The following is a 22,789-nucleotide window of genomic DNA, read 5'->3' on the forward strand; positions in this document are numbered from 1 at the left end:
CGCGGCAAAACTCAACCACTTCCTGTCTGTTTTCGCGCGACTCCGTCGCGTGTGGAGGTTTTTCTTGCTTGCCATTGGCTGGAAGTAAATGTAACCATATTTTATTGGACACCTTTTCTTGTACTGGAAGTGACGTCTTTCCACTGGCGGCGGGAAGAGACAAATGTTTGTTCCGATAGGAATTGTGTGATTTCGTTCACAGTAAATTTGAAAGGGGTGTTGTAAAGAATGCATTGTTTGGCTGTTTGCAGAAAGTAGTTTTAATACGTTTATTATCGTTATTGTAAAAAAAAAATAATAGCTGCAAATTTCTTGGAAGATTTTATGCTTTCCATAACAAATTTAAACATATTTTTTTCGATCAGAAAATTGAAAGTCTAAAAAAAAAAAAAACAATGGATATTTGCTCTCATTTAAATATAAATTAAACTGTCATATCCCTCGTATAATACTTGACGTTATACTATCGTTTTTTTTCATTTTCATTTATTTCTCTTTTATTCTCCTTTCTATTAACCCTTAACAATCGGAAACTTAAGTTGGGAAACGGAAGTAAGGAAAAAAAATGAAAAATGTATATCAATTAATGCTGGCACTGCGTCCCATTATTTTCAGACTAACATGTGGAATATCCACTGATAATCAAGAACTCAGAGAATATGTTTATTTAATGTGCGTTTGTTTACTCGTCTTCCAAACGCCATCGCGTCATCTTTTGTTGAACCCACTGCTGTATAACAGCGCCTCGTAGCGGTCAAATTGTAAAATGCCAGTGTTCTGTGGCTGAAATTGCTTTGCTTGGTTTGACATTTATTTCAACAGCAGACTACTTTCCTGTCAGAGGTGACAAAAAATGCATTCTGTAGTCTGTTGAAGTACATACGAGTGTGTGTAAATCATTGTCTTTAGATAACGGATTATTCCAAAGCATTTTTTCATCATTTTATCATTATAATCTTACTTAGAAAACAAACAAAAAAGTTTAACAAATACTGTCCGTCTGTCTGAAAGTCAGATCAGAAAATTATTAAAGATATTTTGGGATACATTCGTGTCAGATATTTTTGTGTCCTTTTAAAACGCATAACATGAGTAGAAGAAGAAGTTGGTTCAATTTTCCACTTGTCTCAATTCTCCCCATATCATTTTGGACACGAACTGAATTGCTTGAAATGAAGTAAAAACAGGGTGATATTCATCACCGGTTTTATACCCCCAAAACGTTATTTTCGTACAATAACCTGTCTGCAGTGTGGGAAAGCAAAATGTTGACAGACATCCGATAAACACCCTCTAGAACAAAAACTGCAAAAATGCCCACACTGTCACACCTTTTCATTTTCTCATACATGGGCAGAGATATTTTGGGGGGAGGATTAGATGTGAGTCACGTGTCAAAAACGTGAATTCTATCCCCTTAAAATATGTTCTTTCAATCGAACTAAAACGCATGTTTTCAAACTGAAGTCTGCGTATCCAGAGATGGCAAACGCAACATGTACAACACAATATCTACTGTAATGTACAGTACATTTTTTTCCTCACATCTAAATTGAAACCATTCTTCGAACAAAACCTCCATCATGGTTATAATCTACATTTTTGTGGGAATTTTTCCTGCTGAAAACCTGTCAGATGATGTCATCTGATTTTGTAAAAGCAAGAGAAATGCATCAGCAATTCATTGTTTTTGTTTCCTGTTTAATGCGAGGCACGGGCAGAGTGTGTGACAGTGTGATATCAAGAGCTGGTACACCCAAGTAGTTCCCATGCTTCGAAATAGCTTGCATGTTGTGTTTACATCCTGTTTTACCTTCGCGCTTATTTATCTTTCAATTTAATAAAGTATAACATTGTAGAAACTATAATGAAAAAAAATCCATTCTGCCATTCTGCCGCAAAATAAATTGTAATCACAAGACAAAGTTAAAGAAAACTGAGAAGTTGTGAAGAGTGGGTCGGTGTTGGGGAAATAAAGAAGTTGTTGGCTGTGGGAACGTGGCATCACACCTTTTGACACCAGTCCCACAACAGAAACCACAGAGAGCCACCACCGGCATTTTGATGATTGTATTCATTTCATCATTTGATCATCATAACTTTCAGCTAAAAAAAAAACCTCACCATTTCAATTAGTTATCATAAGGAGCACTCAAAATGATGACATTTTAGAACAAATATTAGATAGGAACCACCCATCTGAAAGAAATATGGTATAATTTTTTAGCTGACCTAATTGGTTCGTATAGATCACCACACGGACTTCACTATTCGATAGATATCAGAAAATATAGTAAAATGCATCTTTTGCTTTTGTTGAGTAAAATGAAGTTGTTTCTGCATGCTTTTCTGAAGTATAAAGTTTCTGGTGTGAAAATTGAGTGATTTATTTGCTGTTAAAAACTTTGATCGAAATTGCACTAAATAAAAAAAAAAGGAGGAGCTAATTTGGGCAAAATCATATAAAATATATGAAATATTGCAATTGGAATCTGAAAATATAGAAATTATATTTAAAATATAGATGATCATCTCTGCATTTGGTTATTTTTGTGAATCTGTCATAGAATCTGAGGATTTATATAAAAGGTTATATAAAAAATAAAGAAAGAAAGAAATATTTTTTATTTGCTCATGGAGACATGTTTTGGTTTTAGGTCACTAGCTGTGGTGATTTTGAAAATATTGAAATATTACATTTTTTTAAGTAGGCAGCTCTGGGACCCGTTTCCCGTCAACAAATAGTGAAGTATGCCATCCCCATTACTTGATAACAAAGTAGAAACTAGTACTCCTTTGGGCCCATGACTTAAAATTACAGATAAAAGGTTCTAAAACTGAAATTATTGTCAAATTTTGGGTTGAACAAAACGAAATAAAAAATAAAGGCCTGGAATTTTTTTTTAATTCACCGTTCAGATCAAATTTCAAAGCATGTTTCTTTCTCTTCTCTACCGTCTCCAAGTTTCTGGTTCTTAGAAAGACGGCTGGCAAGTTGCCACAACCATGAGGAAAACGCAAGATGCGAACCCCCCCCAGCGAGACTTGAACCCACCAAACCCACCAGCCCGTCTCGCTTCCCTGCACTCCTCTCGTCTGCAGCCCCTCGGAACGACACGCGAGCCCCCCGCAACCCCGACCGCAGGGCTGCGACGTTCCTCTCCGTGCGGGCGACAACTTTCTGAAGACGTGTACAAAAATATGTGATGCTTTGCTTTAGTTCAGTTTAATATATACATATAAATTCAAGAATGTATATTTATATATTGAAGAAGTTGTATTTCTGGGCGGGGGGGCTGGTAGTCTAGTAGTCAAGTATATTTGCTGTGATACTACCGTAATTCCCCAAATATAACACGCACCTGTGTAGAAGACGTACCTTTAATTTTGGATAAAATTCAGGTATTTTCTATGTTACCGTATATAAGACGCACCAACGCTTGGGCAACAATGTAAAAACCATTGCAAAACAGAATCAATTTCATCTTTTGTAAACTGATATTCCTAATGTGCGTAAAGTTACTCGTGTTTCCGATTTCCCACATTGTGAGCAGTCATTGAACGCCTCACGGTTCGATTTCATTTTAGCACAAATAACCTGAGCGGCATTTGTGTTTCACCAAGTTCACGATTGCGTGTATATGCCAATAAATGAGTCAAATGGAATACTTTCCCGTTTCTCTAACGGTTTAATTGATCCTCTTCGTTTTCGTAATAATCCTGTGCGTGAACAAGGATGGACTCGGACTTTGGTTCAGTCTGCTTGCTTCTTATTCTTCTTCACAAAACAAGTTTGACACGCCTGCTCTGAATGTACAATATGCAAGATAGATAGTGATTTTTTTGTCATGATTAAAATTTTTAGCGCAATTATTAAAATTGTATTGCCACGTTATGTTAGGATTTTTCTCAGACTGATGTAAGCTAATTGTGCCAAGCTCTGCGTGGAAGTGACGAAATCCCCCTCATCGCTGTGTGTAGGTTTAGGAATATATTTCACAATTTGAGCATGACATTTTCTAACCACCGTTAGAGTTTCCACATCATACGTGTATCTAGTAAATAACATTTCACGTACAACTTTTCAAATACATATTTGAAAATTCAAATGTGAAAACATACAAAATTCGAGGAAAATGTTTGGAAGTGCGCGACCACTTTTGGTTCACGTTTTGTAACTAAAATACCCCACAATCATGCGTTACTTTTCAAAACGAATTCAAACGTTGGCGTGTCATCAGCAGATGTGTTGGGAGGAGAAAAGAGGACGTAACTGACGATGCTCCAATTGCACTTGATATTTGTCTGCGCATTTCAGAGGTAAGGACTGAACTTGTTTCTTGGTACTATAACTTAATATCAATATTATATAATATTAATATTATTAAAATAATATCAAATTGTCTCTCTGTAAATAAATGTACAACTTTTCAATCAACTTTCCTCATGATATGTCGATCTTATTGAGAGAATATTTCAATATCAAAGCTTTGTGGAGTTATATAATTACAAATTAGGGGCCATGATACAAATTCTGACAGCCAACAAATAACTTACATCGTCAGAGTATTAATTTAACTACATATTTATTGTTGGAGTTTGTAGAGGAGTAGAACTATCAGCGGCACTGATAGAATTTGAATATTGGCCACTTTTTTTCCCACACCGATATCAGTATGAGTACTCAACTTTTGAACAGGTATTTCAAAGTACCTGTGCCACTAAATTTTGGCAGAAAATCTCCTCCAAAAAACATTAGCATAATTTTAAAGAAAGACCTATATATTCAATGATAGCATTTTTTCTTTAAATTTCAAAGAATAATGGTGATTTTCTATTATTCTAATTTGTCTTTTTAAAAGTGCTCTAAAAAAAAAGCAGATGGTCCCAATCATATCTGTCCAGTATCGATACTTGGTATCGGATACTTGCGCATCCCTACCTTCCCAGAGATAGTTATTAAAACATCTCTGAGGAGTCATACAGTATAAAATAACAAAACACATGCACAAAAATCTCATCTGAGACCGCCCTCATGTTCTGCTAAAAAGTACATTTATATGTAATATGTTTTTTGATGTTACCAAATGAGCTTTTGTTAATTGTCCAAATAAATTGCCTTCAGCAAATGAAAAATATAAAAATAGTTATTGAAGTAGTTAAGCAGCAGCTATCCTACTAGACCACCTTCACAGGTGGTGGGTTTCGTTGGAAACCTCAAGCTTTGGCATTTCAAACCAGCACGCACTGGCAGGTGTTTGACGACGTTTGTCTTGTCTGACTCGTGCAGGTTCTGTCATGCCTCGGTCGTTTCTTGTGAAAAGTAAAAAGACTCACTCGCCTGGTCCATCCAAGTACTTTTTTAGACAGCGGGATGAATCTCGCGCCGATCAAGGTCAAGTTGGAAAGAACCCTGAAGATGTGCGGCCTCCGTCTGAGGTCAATTCTTCATGGGAAGGAAAATCTCTGCAGAGTCAATGCTGCCTTGCAATCGATACTTCTGCATCTGGTAACTTGAAGGATTCTTTTAATGACAGAATTTGGTCAAATTCGCAAACACAATTGTAAATTCTAATCGGAGTTTTTTTTTTCTAGTAAATTCGGCAGTGAATACTAATGCAGTGCTGGACTCTGCTTGGTCAGCAGACGGACAACAGACATCTGAACGAGAGCGACAACTCGAGAGGATGGTCTTCATGTTACTCCATCACACATCACACACAGACCTCGCGTCTCCGTTCGGCCACTGTCCTCTCTGTAAAAAGGTCATTTATTATCTCAAGGGTTTACAGCAAAAGACGAAGGGATTTTGATTGGTTTGATTGTTTTAAATGAATTATTTTTGATAGTTATATTCAGGCCTTTGCTAGCTCGATAAATCCTGATTCATTTTATTGATGCATTTTTACTTTTGAAAAAATACCAATGTTTTCAAAATACTCAGACTTTTGACTTTGAAAGAATTTTTGAAATATGGGAGTCCAGGCTAAGCCAATCATTGAAGTCAATGAAAGGCTTGTAATTATCCTAAATTGGCCGCTAGCGCCACCCGGTGGTTTTGGGGTGTCAACACAAAAAATTCTATTGCACCACGTTTGCGAGTTCCCATTAAAAGGATTAACACAAAAATCGAGGAAATGCATGATAAAACATCAGGTTTTTAAAAATTGACAGTATTTCCAATTTTGAATGGCAGTAAATGAGCCCGATATGGGCTAAATTTGACCCCTATGTACCTCTCGACCTCCCGTTTTCAAGCATTTAGAAGGGACTGCAGCGTGGTATATTGAAAGTCGTCACGTTTTGACAATCAATGCAATATTTTTGCCTCTGCGTATTTTTTTTGTATGCTTTCCCTTTGTTATCACCCATCAAAAACATCAAAAAGCCCAACTTGGGTCAAAAATTTCTCTCAGGGGTTAAAAAAGTATCTCTCTTGTCTTCCCTCAGTCTCTTGCACAAGTGGATCTGCGGGCTCATGTCAATCGCGCTTTTCCTGTCCCTTCGATGAGGTCCCCAGCTACAGAAATATCCTCAATGAGCGTCACAATGGGGAGTTATGGCGGAGCCACGGTAATACGCAACAAGCCGTTTACTGCTCATATTCATCATTTTTGACGTGTCCTCTTCCCAAAGCAGGCCCGGAGCTTTGCCTGCAAGGTCTGCGGGAAAATGTTCAAGCGCTCGTCCACGTTGTCCACGCATCTGCTCATCCACTCAGACACGAGGCCTTACCCATGCCAGTACTGCGGCAAAAGGTTTCACCAGAAGTCAGATATGAAGAAGCACACGTTCATACACACCGGTAAGCGGCGGTCGTTTTAGACGATGGCGCGCCAGCGTCTGATACGCGGTGCCGTCTTTACCCGCACTCAGGCGAGAAGCCGCACGTGTGCGGGGTGTGCGGCCGAGGATTCAGCCAAAGCTCCAACCTCATCACTCACAGTCGGAAACACGACAGCCACCGACCGTTCAGCTGCCCCCGCTGTCGCCACTGCTTTCAACGCAGGGTCGACCTCCAGCGCCACCAAGAGACTCCGTGCGGCTATGGAAGCATCTACACTCAGAACTGACGTCGAAAATGCGCCGGGTCACAACGCACGTGCTCAGAAGGGGCGGCAATCGTAAACCTTATGCATACGTATATTTCATTTGAGGTTTTTTTTTTCATTAACGCTCTTTGTATCGTACGATAAGTTACTGCATAAATCTATTGATTTGGGGGGAAAATAATAGTGATATTGTGCTAACGCAAGTGCAAAAGTATTCTGCTTTTTTGACATGATCTAACGGTCCAAAAAGTACTTATTGTTGGAGAGGAGATACATTGCATTTGAAATCACATGATGGACAAACAAAATAAAAACAGCATTGAAAAAAAAAACAGCAATGATATATTTGTTTTGGTTCAGTATCTGGCTCTTTATTTTTCACTCAGGAAAAGGTTGCACAACATTTTTTTTAACCCTTTCATGACTGACTACTAAAAAATAAAACTTATAACATATATTACTTGTTTATAAGTCTAGGATACTTGGAAAATGTGTTAAAACATTCCCACTTCCATAGATTCGGTTACAGGCCCTGAGATTTTTTCTCCCATGAGTATTTAATTAAAAAAAAAATATATTGTTGGGATTCCATTGCATGTTATTGCTACCACTCCTTGAAAAACTGCGGGATGCATTGTTCTAATGGGAGTGAAAGGGTTAATTGACCACCGAAAACGTTCACACGTTTAGAATGGAACTGGATGCTCATTTAATGTAAATTAGCTATGTACAACATTAACATGAGACAGTCTGCAAACAGTAATACAGTATTTTCTCAACCCTTTCCCCCGAGATCTTTGATCGTTACATCAAAGAGAGCTGAAATTCCACCCGAATGGTGACAACATAACCCTGCACAAGGGTTAAGTATATTTCTTATATTTGCTAATATTCTCTGCTATAAAGACAGATAGTTATGTAGGCCATCTCAAATTTATCGTTCAGCTCATTTTCTGAAGATTTAAAAAGGTAATCCTGAATATTTACACCTCGTTTGCAGTTTTGATGAGCCAGCGGCATTGACAATCTCTACGTTTACGCAATGCCGTAATGAGAAGAAGGGATTATTCGCTGTCATGGTTCTGTCTTGCAGCGATGACTGTGAGTGGATATCGCACTCACTAAAGTAGTTTGTCTGCACTCCTTTCAGCCCACCGCCTCTTCAGTTTGTTGGAGGAAATGCTGAGAGAGATTAAACAGAACAAACGGTCTTGTTGGAACGCTTTGCAGGTGCTTGCCAATAGTGACACATTTTTTGTAACCGTTGACACCAAAGTTTTGACCTAATCTGTGTGTTATTGTCCTATATATATATATATATATATATATATATACATATATACATATATATATATATATATACAAATATACATTTTTTTTTTTTAATAGATTGATAGTACCTGTAAAATTATAGATGCACCACAGCCCGGCCATCAAACTGACACCCATTACAAATGCTGCAAAGGCGATTCCTATCAACGGTCCTGTCTGCACTGAAGAACCTACAGATACCGGTAGCTGAGGTTTATTTATTTATTTTTTGGGTAAAATAATGATGAAATACTCACTCACTTGGTTGCGATGCGGCAGGAATGGCCAGAGGAGAGACGCTCAGTCTCTTGGTTCGTAGGCCCGCGGGGGGCTTCAGTGCTTTACGTGGCAGCGCGTTACCAGGTTGGGTGACCACCATGGGCCGGGACAGGTTTCGAATTTCACACTACGTTTGGGAGCAAAGAAGAAATCTTGAATCCTTTTCTTGAAATATGAACAGTATGTTGCTAAGTCTGCTAGCTGAAAGTAGCAGCAATGTTTCTTTCTGTACCTGCTGTGCAAAGGTTCCGGCCACAAGTTGAGGGATACGTTTACCATCCGGACATTGTTTATGTCCTCTTTTCTTTGCGGGTTCCCTTGTTGTCTTGTCAGAGAAACAGAGGTGAAGGCTGCAGTGGAGAAATTGCATGGAGACGTTGTAAACCGGTCGTAGGATGAAACTAAATCGTAATGGCCTTGTAGCCGTTTCTTCCTGCGAGAATTTTTCCTTCCTTTTTTTGGGGGAAGTGGAATGAAAGAAAATCTCATCTTCATCACTAAACTCCTCGGATGCTTCATCCTCAAGACTTTCTTCTAGCTCCTCCTCCTCTTCATCAGCGTCTTCTGTCTCCTCCTCAACTTTTGCATGCACAAAGGTAAGTGACGGGTCTGCGGGGCAGTTGTTGCTTATGATAGTCCAGAAGGAAGAACTTTTGGGGTCTGCTAGAGGGGAAACAACACAGGACTTCACCTCAGCAATGTCTACGAAGGGTCCCTTGGCAGAAATCTGTAGAAGAAAAAGAATTGTTTGACACCCCAGTTCTAGACTCAAAGCACAATATTCCATGAAAACGAAAGAGAAAGGGAAATTTACTAAATATGCACCTCAACATAAACCCGCTGGTCAGCGGCGATGACGCAAGGTCCAATTCGCCGCTGCTTGTAACTTTCTGTGACGAAAAGCTTCAGAAGGAGCAGAGGCCCAGATTTGAGTCTGGGTGTGGAAAAGTGGAATGGTGCGGGGCCCGATAAGGAAACCGAGGGTGCTTGAGAAGCATTGACATCATCAGCAGCGCCTAGTTGAGGCTTACTGGCCACATTGTCCAAACAGCTGAACTAGGAAATGAAATGAAAAGAAACAAAGTAATTCAATCATGAATTTTGCAAAAACAGAGATAGTTTATTGATATACAAACAATAATTCTATATTCTGTGTTGTAAAACGTGCATGTATTCTGTATTATGTTTAAATATTTAAAAATAACCGATGGTCATCGATTCTGTAATTATTATAATTAAATCCTCTTGATTGGGATGTACAGTAGAAATCATGATCAGAATGTGCTAAACGTCAGCACGCTGACATATGAATACGCATCTGTCTTACATGTATTCCATGTGAACCTCTGGAAATCCAATCAGTCTCATTGTTTGGCAACACGGTATGAGGTGACACTTTCCATAACAGCACCTTGACCAAGAAATGAGAAGCGAGCAGTAAGCTAGCTGCACAACTTGATCAAAACATTACATTCACATGCAGGCTCTGTCAACAAATGTGTCAAAAATGTTCTTTTTTTTTCTATTAAAGCGCTCCAAAAGGAAATCCAAATCCGAAGGCTCCGTTTGTGCTGGGGCCAGCAATACATTCATTTATATAAGTAGAAAACCAAAAACAATCACTTTATCCATATGTTTTGTGGACCTCACCGTGTTTTTGTATTGGACCCCTTGAGTATGCCCCTGGAGCTGTCCCTCAGTGCCACAGGAAATGACTGGGAACACCAACAGGAAATGACTCCCGTTGGACTGCGCTTGGCATGTTGGGTCCCGCAAAGTTACAGCAACAGCAGGCACAGACAAACTCTGAAAGGAATATGTGCAGTGATATTTTTCTTTTTACTATCCATCAACCATTTTGAAATGTTGAAAACAACTTTCTAGCGTTCACCATGCAATCCTATTGGTTGAACGCATTTTGGAGATAAAAAGATTCCACGCGAGGTCAGCGATGGGTGACATAAATGTTTATGATTTTTTTTTTTTTAAACATCCATCCATCCCGCCATTTTCTTAGCCATGATTTAAGCACAACCCTGAGATTTGGCTCATAAACCGCAGTTTGAAAAGCCTTGTGTTAAAAACCTGTAGGGTGCGTTGATCCACTGCCACACTGAGGCGTCCATCTTCGCACTGCGCTGTGAAACTGTCTCGAACTCTTTCTGCACGGCGTCTACCGACGAGCCACTCTTTCAGGCGGCGCTCCTCGACCCACTTGGGCCTCTTGGCGCTGGCTTTCATCGCTACCACCAAAATGAATGTGACTTACATGCATACCATGCAATACATAGCAGACGAATGCACGTGGGTGTTTAAATATCTGTCGGATAATTTGTCCCATAAAATAACATGACAATCTCTTTATACTTAATGGTGAACGTTGCTTTTTACTTTAGGCCTGTGCGGTGAATGTGTTGAGCAAAGATTGTGTACACGTATGCATTTCATATGTCACGACTCTGAAGTGCAATGCAAGCATGAACCTCTCGAAAGCAATTTCTGAGTGCAAAAGTGACACTTTTGCTCTAAATTTCAACTGCGGCGTACTTGTGCTTCATCACCCAGCCAGTTATCTCTGGGTGCATGTTTGAATGCTTGCTACCTATTTAGGCTGCGTATAAACGCACTTAAATGATTCAGAGAAATTTCAAACTGTGATAAGATGAAAATGGCAACCGAAATTTACACTGCAGTCCTTTGTGCATCCATCAGTCGTGACGGACTGCACACCTCTGGTTGATTGTACCACGTTGACATTTTTAAAGCCAAAACATAAGCAGGTGTTTAAAACTTGGCTCCTCACCTGCCTTAGTCCCGGCCAACTGGATTACAAAGCGATTGGCCTGGTCAGCCTCGGTGTAAGAGGTCACATTGTTGAAACCGTTCTCATTGGACCACACCAGCAGATCCGGTATGGTGGACAGGTCGGGGATGAGAGTAGTAGTCAGAGTCAGTTCACGCTCAGGGGGGTAAGGAGGGGAAACACTGTTAGAGGCCTGCGCAAAGGACGTACTAATTACTTCGGAATGAGGACCGAATCCTGGATTTTCTTTTTTGCTGGAGTAAATCAACAAAAAAAGTGCACCCTTACATGAATAAAGACCTGACCCCGGACGCCGTGAGCAACAATGGCCCAATTGACTGGCACCGAACTGCTCAGAATCAGCACCACCTTTTGTCTCAAAGAATTATCCGCAGGGGGAACAAGGGAGACTATAACCTCCACCTGCAGTGATCTGGAGCAGATATCTTGAAATGAGCTTGGTCTAATTAGGCCGAATCTTCTCCCGTTTCATTTTTAAAAGAAGGAAGGATTTCATAATTGAACCCAATGTACAGGACTCACCCGCAAAGTCCCGAGCCCGCTGAATGCAGTTTAATGACATGAACCTCTGGGTTGTTTTCACTTGATGCTGATTGGCCGCAGCCTTGTACTTCCTGTGATTGCAGGTCCGAGGTCATGTAGTTGTTGGAGACAAACATGGACTTCAGCTGGCACGTGGTAGGCTGAGACACATCTGCAACAGGGGGATGAAAATATACATATATGAATTCAGATTTGATGGAAAAATGCTTATGAATCATTACAGGATGGGAAGCATTTTCTACGCTCCATAATTTTTTACTGTAAACGTAACTATGGTTAGCACAATTCCTAAATATGATTTTACATAACAACTAGCGCGCTTCAGCACACTTTTCTATTTATTTTATTCTTTTACAAATAACTGTCAGTGGGCCAAAAACCTCATTTTTGGTCCATTTAATTTATACACATGTATTTTTAATTTATATGATTTATATGGACATTTTACCACTGGCACCATCTTTCTTCTTTTTTCTTCACCGTTTGTGGTCAAAAGTCAGTTATCTGTATCTCAAGGCTGTATCTCATTGTACGGTTTGAACTCAAGGTTGTTAATTCCGCAGCCGTTCACCTTCCCCAAGTCGGACGTAGACTCGGTTTCCTTGGGTAACGTGTGTCAGCGATGACAGGTTGCCATGGTGTTTGAGAGCCCAGCGGTACAGCACACGCGGGTGGAAAGGGAGCCAACGCAGCGGCCGGACAAGCAAACGTAGAGTCTGGGACTGTACGCTAGAATTTGAGGACACCTAACGGACGACACCAAAGACACAATTACGCGAATGTATTTAATGTAGCCGTCAACACTTCCTGACACACAAAGGCTTGTGTGTGTGTGTGTGTGTTAACCAGCGGAACAAAAAATGGTTTGGCTGCAGTTTTTCTTGAAAAAAAAGTTTTTTTCAATCTGAGCACCACCTTGAGTAGGTTACACTGACCTTCACCAGCACAGGAAGGTTAGGCGGCAGCCCCTCAGCTTCCAGCCTCCATCTGACCGGTTGCTTAGAGCTGAGTAGTAAGTGAACCTTTCTCAAAGATGACTTTTTCGTACCCAGAGACAAGGGCCTCAAAAGTATCGTGACCTGTGTGAGGAAAGAGAAACAATCAAACATATTATTTGAGCAATAGTCTTAATATGTTCAGGAAATGGAATCCAGCCATTCAGTGCCACCAACAAATTGTCGAGTGAATTTATAAACAGGTCGGCATGTAAGCTTGTCTGTGAAAATTCTGGTTTATAAACCCCTATAATGACTAATAGATCCCTGTAGATGAAGTCATCGATCTTGTCTCATTGATTATACATTAAAAAAAAAGATCAATTGCAACAGCATCCGTTTCAGGATTCGAGCGCTGTTAGCTAACGGATAATTTATGCTCAATGCTGTGCTAAATGATGGCAACGGGCAACATACAATAAAATATCAGTGTATTTTGTTTTTTTGGGCCAAGATATTCAAAATAAAAGAACATCAAAGTATTCGTGTCCATACAATATTTGGTCAAGTTTATTTTGGAGCATTGGCTGGCTTTCTCACCTCGTTTGGTGGCGTGTTTTACCGTCATGCAGAGGAAAACACAGCATATTCTCTCGTGTTTTCCATTGCACTCGTGAACCAACAAGCCAAAAAAAAATAATTGTGCTGTTTAGGGACGCAAAAGCTTGTCTCGACGTCTCGTCATAAGAGATCTTGTCCTATCCCTGCTCCATACCATGTTATCAGGGCCGCTGGTTACCCTGCCCACCGCTATGACATGTGTCTCCTTCTCCCCAGTCTCTCTGGCAGCACAGCCTGGGCCAGCCTCAAACTTCTCCAGCAGAGCCTTGACTGGATGAAGACCTCCCACTCCAACCACGGAACATGGTCTCTCTTTACTGGAAACTGTGGCATAACCATAAGACAAGCGATTTAAATATTACATGCATTCTTTAAGATAAGAAAAAATACCCGCCGAGAGTCGCCACACCTGCTTGTCGCCTCCAGAGTAACAGTACACAAAAAACGGTCCATCCAACTCCTGATAACGATGACATCATGAAAAAGTCAAAGTGATGGAGCGGCCTGATTCATCCTAGTACAGAGGAACATTAATACATATCATAATACTGCCGACATGCACAATCTTCCATTTTTTATCGATTTTTCATCAGCAAGGTCCTTTCACTGAAACTAGTTTTTAGATACTAATACATGGATACTTCATCTACATCTGGACAGTCTCATAAGATCCAATTCAAGATATAAGCAATGCAGAAAGTAAATAAAATATCGTTTTCCAGGGCTTTTTCTTGGATGCTCCTTTGTTGTTGTGGAGGCACGAGGACAGCGGGAACATGGAGGCACTTCAGGATGTAAATGCCATTTTAACAGGGTTTCCGCAGGTATCAACAAATCTAATTTAACACTTGTAACGAGAGCAGTACATTCCTCTTTTCAAAATACGAGCAAATGAATTAAAACATGAAACGATTTACAGTACTGCTAAATTTTGTTATAGAAACTCAGTTGCAAAACATTGTATCTCGCTATATTAAGTCCTGTACAGATGCATATTGTCATTAGTGTTGCAGTTTTCCAGCAAATGAGCTAGAAATTAAATTTTACAGTACACATCTTGGAAGTCTTTTTCTATTTCACCCAAAAATGCTTTGCGCTGGATAAAAATATATTCACAGTGGTTAAAAAAGGTTAATAACCACTCTTTTAGTTAATTAAAACTATACTTGGTAAAATATAGACATACAATATTCATTATGAGCAGCATATGAGCATAAACACATGATCAGAATGATCTTTCAAAGACCCTTACAGTTATTTAATTTGCTAGCATTTAGAATACATTTATGGCAAAATTCTACAGAGATAGCATTGCATTAATTTTTAAAATCCCCAACATTTTTTCTTGTAATTTCCTCAAAGCTAAACTCACCTGAGACAGAACGGCCCAGCTGCTGCTTCAGTCAATTTTGCAAAGCCTGTATCCATGACTCCAAGGCTTGATACATCCCCACCCACTCCACTCACTTCCTAAACACACAACCACGCACTAACACGCTCCCTCCAAATCCTGCACCGAGGAGAACACTCACCCGCGTAGCGCTTCAATGCATCTTTGCAGCCGAGGTGCTACTTGTGGAAAATATCTGTGATGGGACACTATGTGGGATCTACAGTCGAAAAAGGGGGCGGAGACTGGCTTGTTGCTTGACAGGCACCATGCAGATATTTTGAAGGCCACGAAGTAAGAAGTTAAAGATCATCCCTTTATAATATATATATATATATATATATATATATATATATATATATATATATATATATATATATATATATATATATGTGTGTGTGTGTTTATCCAGAACATCAAAATTAATTTAGTTAGCGCCGCCCCAAATGACGGAGGTTCAGGTTTTCTCATGTGCATTCCCTATGCTCGATAAAGTGTTTAAAAAAATAAGCAATGAGACCATAAGCCAGAAGATCATTGAAGCCATCAAGGAAAAGAAACAAATAGAAGGTTTGTTGACTCCAAGCGGGTAGAGTCAAAGATTTAGCCCCACCCCTATGGTGAGCCACGCCTAAAAGCTGTGACCAGGTCTTCTTCAAACCGGATGTCGCCTTCTTGACCACTTCCCCCCAAACCTAAATGCGATTATTATTTTGTCAACACAGTGTCAAGTCCTATTTGGTTGGACGATGTCAAATGTGAGGGCACGGAGAGGAGCCTGTTTGCTTGCAGTTTGGCTAACCGGGGAGTGATTGCACCCATAAAGAGGACGTCGGTGTCAATTGCCAACCGGCCGCTATGAATTGACCCTGCCATAATGTCAAAAAATCTAAAGCACAAGAAACTCCCATTGGAAGAGAACCAACATCCCACCGATTGCTCTCCACGATCCCAGACGCAGACGGAACCACGTGGAATTTCACACACTCGCTGGACCACAGCATCAGCCTGTCCGATGATCTGGGCGGCCTGTTTGACAGCGGAAGGGGATGCGACTTCCTGTTTGTGGTTCAGCGCCCTACGGGGAATCAAGGCGACGACGAGACCCCGGGGAGCGCCATCTGCACGCATAAAGCCGTCCTTTCACAATTCCCCCCATTTCATATGTCGGAGGGGGTGACCATTAACATCAGCCTGGCTTGCCAGCCTCTAATAATAGCAACGACATAGCCGAGCCATTCAATCAGCTAGCTTAATGCTAACACCAAATTGTGTCTAGGTTACGCTGCTATAAAGTTGTATTGAGATCTCAAGAGCCACATTACAAAGCTTAACTGCCATTAAAAGTGATTAGATAGTGGGATAGGGAATTGTGCAGTCTCTCTATGTTAAGTTCATAGCTACTATAATATCACTTCCGGTAACCCTAGCGGTGGATGGAGTACTTCCACTCGCGATGCCTCAAAATTGAACTCTAATAGGTAAATAAAACCTTTTTTTTTCCCAACTATGGGTAACAATTTCCGAGAAGTGACATATGTATTAGAAAACGTTAACAAACTTTACCTTGGGTTTAAACTTGAACTTGAGTTTAAGCATCCGACTAAACACCGACATCCAGCAAAGCATGTAAACGGACATTACTGTGATGTCATCTTTTCTTTATCTTCAATAAAGAATGATTAATATTAGTGCCGAACTGATGAATTGAAAGTTGAGGAAGTTTAAAGGCTGAATTTATATATTGCGATTTACCGGACATTTTTTCATACAAGATTCAAGATTCAAGAGTACCCTTTTACATTTTTTTTTTTAAATCAACTGCGAATATATGTAATTTATTTACTTCATAAATCCCTATCTACAGTGTAGTAATGAACAAACATAGCTTGATGAAGCACTTGTGATATTTTTGTTGCTTGTGGATGACACTCTTAGTTCAAAGGGGAAACTGAAACGTTTCCACTGCACGAATGTTTTTCCTGAAAATAAGAGCACGCCTCTGCCCCTGCCCTCAGTGAACATTATTTGTCAGTCTTATACTGCTCCCAACTGTCCAAGTCATTTACATCATCAGAAAGAGAAGGCCAAATATATGTTATCATATAAAAACACATTGCTTGCGCGCCTATTAACACACACCTATACACATAGGCTACGCACGGATATAAACAATATACTCCCGTATGTGGTATTACGGTACTTTGAAACTTGTATCCGCCTTCTTTGTAATCTTTGTAATATAATGAGGAGGAGAGCCTGAGAATACTGGAAGACCTTGGCGCTCTCTCCCTCTCTTGCAAAATAAAAAAAAAAAAAGACTTGTTGAATTTATTTAACCTTTGTTCTTAAAGCGTTTTTTTAAACTGCCTGGTTACAGCAACATCATGCCTTCAACACAGACTAAACAGGTTCAGAAATAAGAGCAGCACCAATATATTTTAAACATAATACCGACACCCTCATAGTGTTAGAATACTGCACCAACACAACAGTAACGTGCGTGATTATGTTTACTAGGAGACTGCAACCTTGTTGCAAGTAAAAGAGCAGTTCAAACTCAAAATTGTGTCTTCTTCTTTCTTCCGTTCTTTAATAGAAGATTGCCCCCTGGTGGATTGTACTGTGTGGCAAAAAGTAGCAGCTCATAGTCCAAAATTTACGGTCGTTCCTCCTGAATGAATTTTGCTTGAATCTCAAGGTACCACCCTACCTTCACTCAACTACGATACGGTACCAGATTAATATTTAGTTCTTTGGAGCGTGGAAAACCTCAAAAATGGAGACGGGCAACTGATCCACACCGGACGCCGGATTGCGCTACTTAACCGTATCCGCTTCCCGATGACCCCCGTCGAGAAACTTTACCAGCTGGACGTCGAGTCATCCCTTCATGACCTTTATCGGGAGAAGATGCATTCAAGTACTAAATCAATCAAATAATCGATCACTTTATTACTAAAATACCTAGAGTATACCTAAAGTACTTGATTACTTGAAAACTTAATGTCGTGCCGGCTATTCACACTCCTTTGGCCAAACACATTGCACGCATGCATCTTTTGAAGTACTGTATTTGGGATTGAATGCATGGGCTTTGAAAAAAAAAATATTAAAATATCTTTATGGGATTGAATGAGTGAACAACACAAATTTGTGACATACCACTAATATTGACATTGTTGCGCTGATGAGATGAGAAAAACACACACACGCGCATGCACGCACATACACACACTTACACACCTACACACACACACACTGCAGGAATTTATCCTAATCCAGAGGTTTTTTTTTTTTTTTTTGTCAGTGGTACCCAAACGTATCAAAGTAAAGAGCACCTTGTCCGTGGTGTTCGTGAGTGGGGGATATCCAAGTTTTTCCTGAGCATTTCTAAATGCAACTTTGTAGCTTTTGCAAAAACAAAAATTGTCCTTGGTGGATGCAAGACTTCCCTTGTCCTGTGATTAAATTCTGCCATATTTCTTGTATGAGCTATCCGATGACCTTTCATGTTGCACTTTTGTACTTTAAACGCGTTTTGTTTTCAAACGTCCATTGCGTCTGGAACTGCAAAATTACCCATGCTAACTGCACGCATTTAACCGGGGATTGGTTTGACTGTATTTGTTAGCATGAAGCTAAGCGGATTCTCCTCAGGCAAAGATGTTATGAATATACATTATTTTCTGTTTGACAGCACATTTCAAAGTGAGAATGACAGTTCCAAATCAATTACTTAAGTAATTAATTCATTTAAGTTTCAGAAATGTTTCTACCATTCTGTAGCCAAACCCTTTAAAAACATGCTAAACATGTGAAGAAGTACATAGGACTGAATGTCAGGACAAAACCAAATATAATTGAGAAGCATTGGTGTGAACCACAAATTCATAAAATGTGTTAGACTTTTCTGTCAACAATGTTATACAATGTGTTTTTTTTTTTTTTTTCCCCATACAATTCTGAGGTATCTATCGTGGGCTGATATTGGTTAGATGAGCAAAATCATCCGACTGGAATTTGGGTGCAAAAAAAAAGGCACCTAATCAATAACACAAGCAGCGATTACATTTGCTATGAATAATTTCTGAAGAGAATGAATTGCATATTTCATTTTCAGAAAACTTGTGCATTTTAGTTTTTAGTTGTGAGAATGTAGTCACACTGGTTTCCAACATCTTGCTCCACATTAGCAAGCAGTTGAGCCTTATTCTTATTGTTATTATCATTATTTTACCTGTGTTTAGTTCAATAAATGCGTGATTGTGAAATGTCTCTGATTTCTTTCATGGCGAATAAAATGTTAAGTAGATGAGTAAGTGGAAGTGGTGTTATACAAGTTATCTAAGTGAGGTGTTATTTTGTATTGTTTTTTACTCTTACGTCAGTCCAGATGCACTGGAGCTTGCGGGAGTGTAGTTTTCGGGCTATTTAAGCATCAGCTCCTCCGGTGTGGCGCTCATTCGTTCCAGGGGAGGTTCCATCGGTCCATCGCTACTCCAGCATCCATCCCAGCTGACTCGGTCCCGAAATCTTTGGCGCCCACGAAGCAAAGATCGAAGAACCCACGATGAAAGGGGCTCTCCTTCTCATTTTCGGTGTTCTTCTGAGCCGAGGTAATATGAACATTCGTTTACTTTTTCTTCATTTTCGAACAATTTTTTATGCATTGGTTTAACTTTAAATTTAAACGGTTCAACGGTATGAGGTAAATGTTTGAAAATACTGATCTCGCGTGGACAAAAATTATATTACAGCACGTCTCCGGTACTGTATTTGCACACAAAAGCGACCTCATTTATGTATTCAATGTAATGTATTTTAAAACATGTCACGGAGTTATTTCAATACTTCAGCTTCAACATTATGAAATGTTGTCCTTCATATTTTTACCTTCTTTATTAAGAGTCGTGACATTCAATCACCGGGTACTTCTTCCGTAGTAAATGGTCATCAAGTGTATTTGCTTTGATCAAGTATGTTGTTGTGGCCGACAATGTTTTTACAGGAATCATCCTGAAATGTACACACAAGATAAATTCGTAATATTAACAGTGTTTTGAAGGGACTTTGATTATTGAGAAAATGTCACGGAGTATTTCGATACTTAATTGTATCTATTATATTAACTATTTAAATTAACTCATTCGATCTCCAAGACACTTTTGTACCCAAATGATTAATTTTGTGGCCCCCTTGGTCCTCTATACTAAAACGTGTACTTGCTAAAACGTGCACCATACTTGGTTTGTTCAAATCTATTGTTGTTGTGTGAGAAAGAAGATGATCTTTTTTTTTCTTTTTTTTTTTTCCCAGGCCAGTGTGCGTGTCCCACAGGCTGGCTGAAGTACAACGACAATTGTTACTTCTTCTCCGGAGACGCCAAGACATGGAAGGAGGCCAACGCCTTCTGCCTGGAAAATGACAGCAACCTGACGAGTGTTCTGGACCAGGAAGAGGAGGTCACAAGAGCTCACCTCCGCCTCTCTCACTTTAACCATCTCACAAGTATCAGCTCCATGTTTTTGATACATTGTAGGAATGGCTGACCACAACATTGGGCGGATGGGGCAGAGCCTGGCTGGGCCTGACGGACCAGGACACGGAGGGAGAGTGGATGTGGACCGACGGAAGTCTTTTCAATGAAACCTACGTGTAAGTGGCGGCGCTCAAATTTGAGAAAGTGTAGACGACGGAATGGTTCCGGTCCATCCGGGTCATTTGTTGCTAGGTAGATTTCATAAGTGCAACATCAAGCAGCTATTGGCAGGAGCTCTGTTTATTTCAAGGAACTGGGGGGAAAGTCAGCCCAGCAACTATGACGGTCAAAAGCTCGGTGCAGACTGCGCCGCCATTTCTGTCTACGATGCCGGTCGCTGGTTCGACTACGACTGTGACACCCTGTGGAACTACGTCTGCAAACAACCCTACATGAGAGGTGTGCTACTTTCACAAGCCACAAAGACAAGTCTTGTTATTCTAATGCCATTGGTAATGATTGAATTGTTTGTTGTGTGTGCAGATCTCAATGGCAAATCATTTCTCTTCCCGGATTCAACTGACTTATTTATATACTAATCACCCAAATTAATCAATGAATGTAGCACTTAACACTTACATAAGTGCTTAAATTATTGTTGTAGCACTCACTGCATAGTAACCAATCACTTTAGAATTTCATAAATTCGGGAAAAAAAGGCATTGCGAGAGGATGCGTTCAAAATCTCAACTGCCGTGTTTGTCTTGCAGATATGTATCCAGTGTGGTGAGGACTCTTTCCACGACCACAACTTCCAAGTGGATGACAAATCGCCTGTAACTTGATGTTACTTGATCTTAATATTTTTTTGCGAGTGAACACTAATCGCATCTGCTACCTACTATGATTTTTCAAAATGACAATTACCGTATTTAGTTGAACATTGCAGCGAGAGATTGTATTGAGTGAAGCTCCAGAGTTTCTTAATGTGTTTAAATTGTTATTTCTTCACTTATTGTTCCATTGTAATGTCACATAAACTTGTTTCTCCATTTTGTTTCAAATAAAGCAGCATCAAAACGTTGTGCTATTGTCTCCCCCACACTCTTATGAAAGTGTAAAGTTGTAATGTGCATTGCAAGACAAAGTTGTTTTGTAGAGCCACTCCCATCATGAACTAAAACAGTGAGTTTCAAAAGTGTAACATGTCACGTGAAAGTCACATCTCAAAAGGCACCGCTTGCAGTACTATATTCATGGCCTTTTTACATCAGCATTATATTAGAAAAAAAAAATCGTTTTACGGTAAAGCTTTTCATTTCAACCATTAAATTACAAAACCCTATGTTGGAGCCAAAAAGCTTTTTGTGTATTCTAATTTGTTTATATTAAGAAAGTGAAACAAATTGTCTGAAGACATGCCAATCTATGGTGGGTGGAACCATGGTTGCCATGGTTACATAAATACGTGCCAGTTGGTGATTGCACTCAGGTGCGACAGGGCAAGACGCAAACAGTTTTCGACCTAAATTAGCGTATTTAGTTGAACATTGCAGCGAGAGATTGTACTGAGTGAAGCTCCAGAGTTTCTTAATGTGTTTAAATTGTTATTTCTTCACTTATTGTTCCATTGTAATGTCACATAAACTTGTTTCTCCATTTTGTTTCAAATAAAGCAGCATCAAAACGTTGTGCTTTTATGTTGAGACTTGTAATGTAAATTGCAAGACAATTGTTTAGTAGACTTGAAGCTTAAATCCTATTTTACGCTAAACCGCTTCAATCATTAAATTACAAAAACCGGTTTATGCCAAAATTGCCAGCATTGCGGTTTAATCGCCACTAGATGGCAGCAATTTCTAATTCGGTGACGTAAGTACAGTACTTGAGAGTAGATGACTCAGGTGGATGGAGCAACATTTTTGCACATTTTCAGGTTTGCCAAAAATGTTGTTTCAAATATATCCAATTATATATATTTGAAGCCCAAAACGTCGCAAAATTTCGAAATATAACTAATGTGAGTTTAAAGTTGAAACAAAATCTCGATATTGATGTGCGTTTAGTTAATAATTCTCATCCACTTCATGGCAAATGAAATGTAAAGCAGTGAATGTAGAGCAATTCATGCTTAACTTTCTAAAACTAGAAATAGAAACTGCAGGGACCACGTAGGCTGGGCCTAAAAATTTTCTCCTTGCCGTTCATTAAGCTAAACAAGCTCAACGAAGATATTCTGAGGAAATCGAAGTGTCTAGGAGTTTGATTTTCTGTTGCATAATCAGGTCAGCAACTATCATAGGCTTTATTCGTTCTGATTACAGATCATTGGTGCAATTTTGCTGAAATTTT

The 22,789-nt window shown here is 39.6% G+C and overlaps 3 protein-coding genes across 8 annotated transcripts; 2 read left to right on the top strand and 1 right to left on the bottom strand.

Moving 5' to 3' along the window:
* The first annotated feature begins 4,228 nt into the window (after positions 1–4,228).
* LOC148410909 (uncharacterized) lies at positions 4,229–7,073 on the top strand. Of its 2 annotated transcripts, XM_088437663.1 has the most exons (6): positions 4,229–4,320; positions 5,291–5,509; positions 5,608–5,765; positions 6,451–6,573; positions 6,640–6,805; positions 6,877–7,073. In XM_088437663.1, the coding sequence occupies exons 2-6, from the start codon at positions 5,299–5,301 to the stop codon at positions 7,071–7,073; spliced, it is 855 nt and encodes a 284-aa protein (XP_088293789.1). In that variant the 5' UTR covers positions 4,229–4,320; positions 5,291–5,298. The 2 variants fall into 2 exon arrangements, with proteins under 2 accessions (XP_088293789.1, XP_088293790.1); XM_088437664.1 differs by lacking the exon at positions 4,229–4,320 and having other exon boundaries at positions 5,299–5,509; positions 5,596–5,765.
* Positions 7,074–7,407: 334 nt separating this feature from the next.
* Positions 7,408–15,122, bottom strand: engl (endoglin, like). 4 transcript variants are annotated; one of them, XM_088436115.1, is made up of 16 exons: positions 14,938–15,122; positions 13,975–14,079; positions 13,720–13,889; positions 12,945–13,088; positions 12,581–12,755; positions 11,989–12,160; positions 11,734–11,878; positions 11,446–11,638; positions 10,728–10,885; positions 10,293–10,448; positions 9,970–10,053; positions 9,468–9,698; positions 8,875–9,369; positions 8,625–8,769; positions 8,453–8,540; positions 7,408–8,234 (listed from the first exon to the last, which is right to left on the bottom strand). In XM_088436115.1, the coding sequence occupies exons 2-15, from the start codon at positions 14,042–14,044 to the stop codon at positions 8,461–8,463; spliced, it is 2,418 nt and encodes an 805-aa protein (XP_088292241.1). In that variant the 5' UTR covers positions 14,045–14,079; positions 14,938–15,122; the 3' UTR covers positions 7,408–8,234; positions 8,453–8,460. The 4 variants fall into 4 exon arrangements, with proteins under 4 accessions (XP_088292241.1, XP_088292238.1, XP_088292239.1 ...); XM_088436112.1 differs by having other exon boundaries at positions 8,453–8,554; XM_088436113.1 differs by having other exon boundaries at positions 8,453–8,570.
* A 4,283-nt stretch (positions 15,123–19,405) lies between these two features.
* Positions 19,406–21,520, top strand: LOC148410911 (asialoglycoprotein receptor 2-like). Of its 2 annotated transcripts, none has more exons than XM_088438090.1 (5): positions 19,406–19,574; positions 20,275–20,420; positions 20,498–20,613; positions 20,748–20,896; positions 20,981–21,147. In XM_088438090.1, the coding sequence occupies exons 1-5, from the start codon at positions 19,529–19,531 to the stop codon at positions 21,034–21,036; spliced, it is 513 nt and encodes a 170-aa protein (XP_088294216.1). In that variant the 5' UTR covers positions 19,406–19,528; the 3' UTR covers positions 21,037–21,147. The 2 variants fall into 2 exon arrangements, with proteins under 2 accessions (XP_088294216.1, XP_088294217.1); XM_088438091.1 differs by lacking the exon at positions 20,981–21,147 and adding an exon at positions 21,208–21,520 and having other exon boundaries at positions 19,407–19,574.
* Positions 21,521–22,789: the final 1,269 nt, after the last annotated feature.

The sequence above is a fragment of the Hippichthys cyanospilos genome, chromosome 16 (genome assembly GCF_059441005.1).
Source record: "Hippichthys cyanospilos isolate Australia breed blue-spotted pipefish chromosome 16, RoL_Hcya_1.0, whole genome shotgun sequence".
NCBI classification, from domain to species: domain Eukaryota; kingdom Metazoa; phylum Chordata; class Actinopteri; order Syngnathiformes; family Syngnathidae; genus Hippichthys; species Hippichthys cyanospilos.

Coding starts and splice junctions, on each gene's coding strand:
- LOC148410909 (XM_088437664.1), top strand. CDS start 5,299: ATGCCTCGGTCGTTTCTTGTGAAAAGTAAAAAGACTCACTCGCCTGGT. Junction 5,510..5,595: donor AATCGATACTTCTGCATCTG/GTAACTTGAAGG, acceptor TTTTTTTTCTAG/TAAATTCGGCAGTGAATACT. Junction 6,806..6,876: donor GCACACGTTCATACACACCG/GTAAGCGGCGGT, acceptor ACCCGCACTCAG/GCGAGAAGCCGCACGTGTGC.
- engl (XM_088436112.1), bottom strand. CDS start 14,044: ATGATGTCATCGTTATCAGGAGTTGGATGGACCGTTTTTTGTGTACTG. Junction 9,699..9,969: donor GAGGTTCACATGGAATACAT/GTAAGACAGATG, acceptor TTCATTTCCTAG/TTCAGCTGTTTGGACAATGT. Junction 8,235..8,452: donor GTGCATCTATAATTTTACAG/GTACTATCAATC, acceptor AATCTCTCTCAG/CATTTCCTCCAACAAACTGA.
- LOC148410911 (XM_088438090.1), top strand. CDS start 19,529: ATGAAAGGGGCTCTCCTTCTCATTTTCGGTGTTCTTCTGAGCCGAG. Junction 19,575..20,274: donor CGGTGTTCTTCTGAGCCGAG/GTAATATGAACA, acceptor TTTTTTTCCCAG/GCCAGTGTGCGTGTCCCACA. Junction 20,421..20,497: donor TTCTGGACCAGGAAGAGGAG/GTCACAAGAGCT, acceptor GATACATTGTAG/GAATGGCTGACCACAACATT.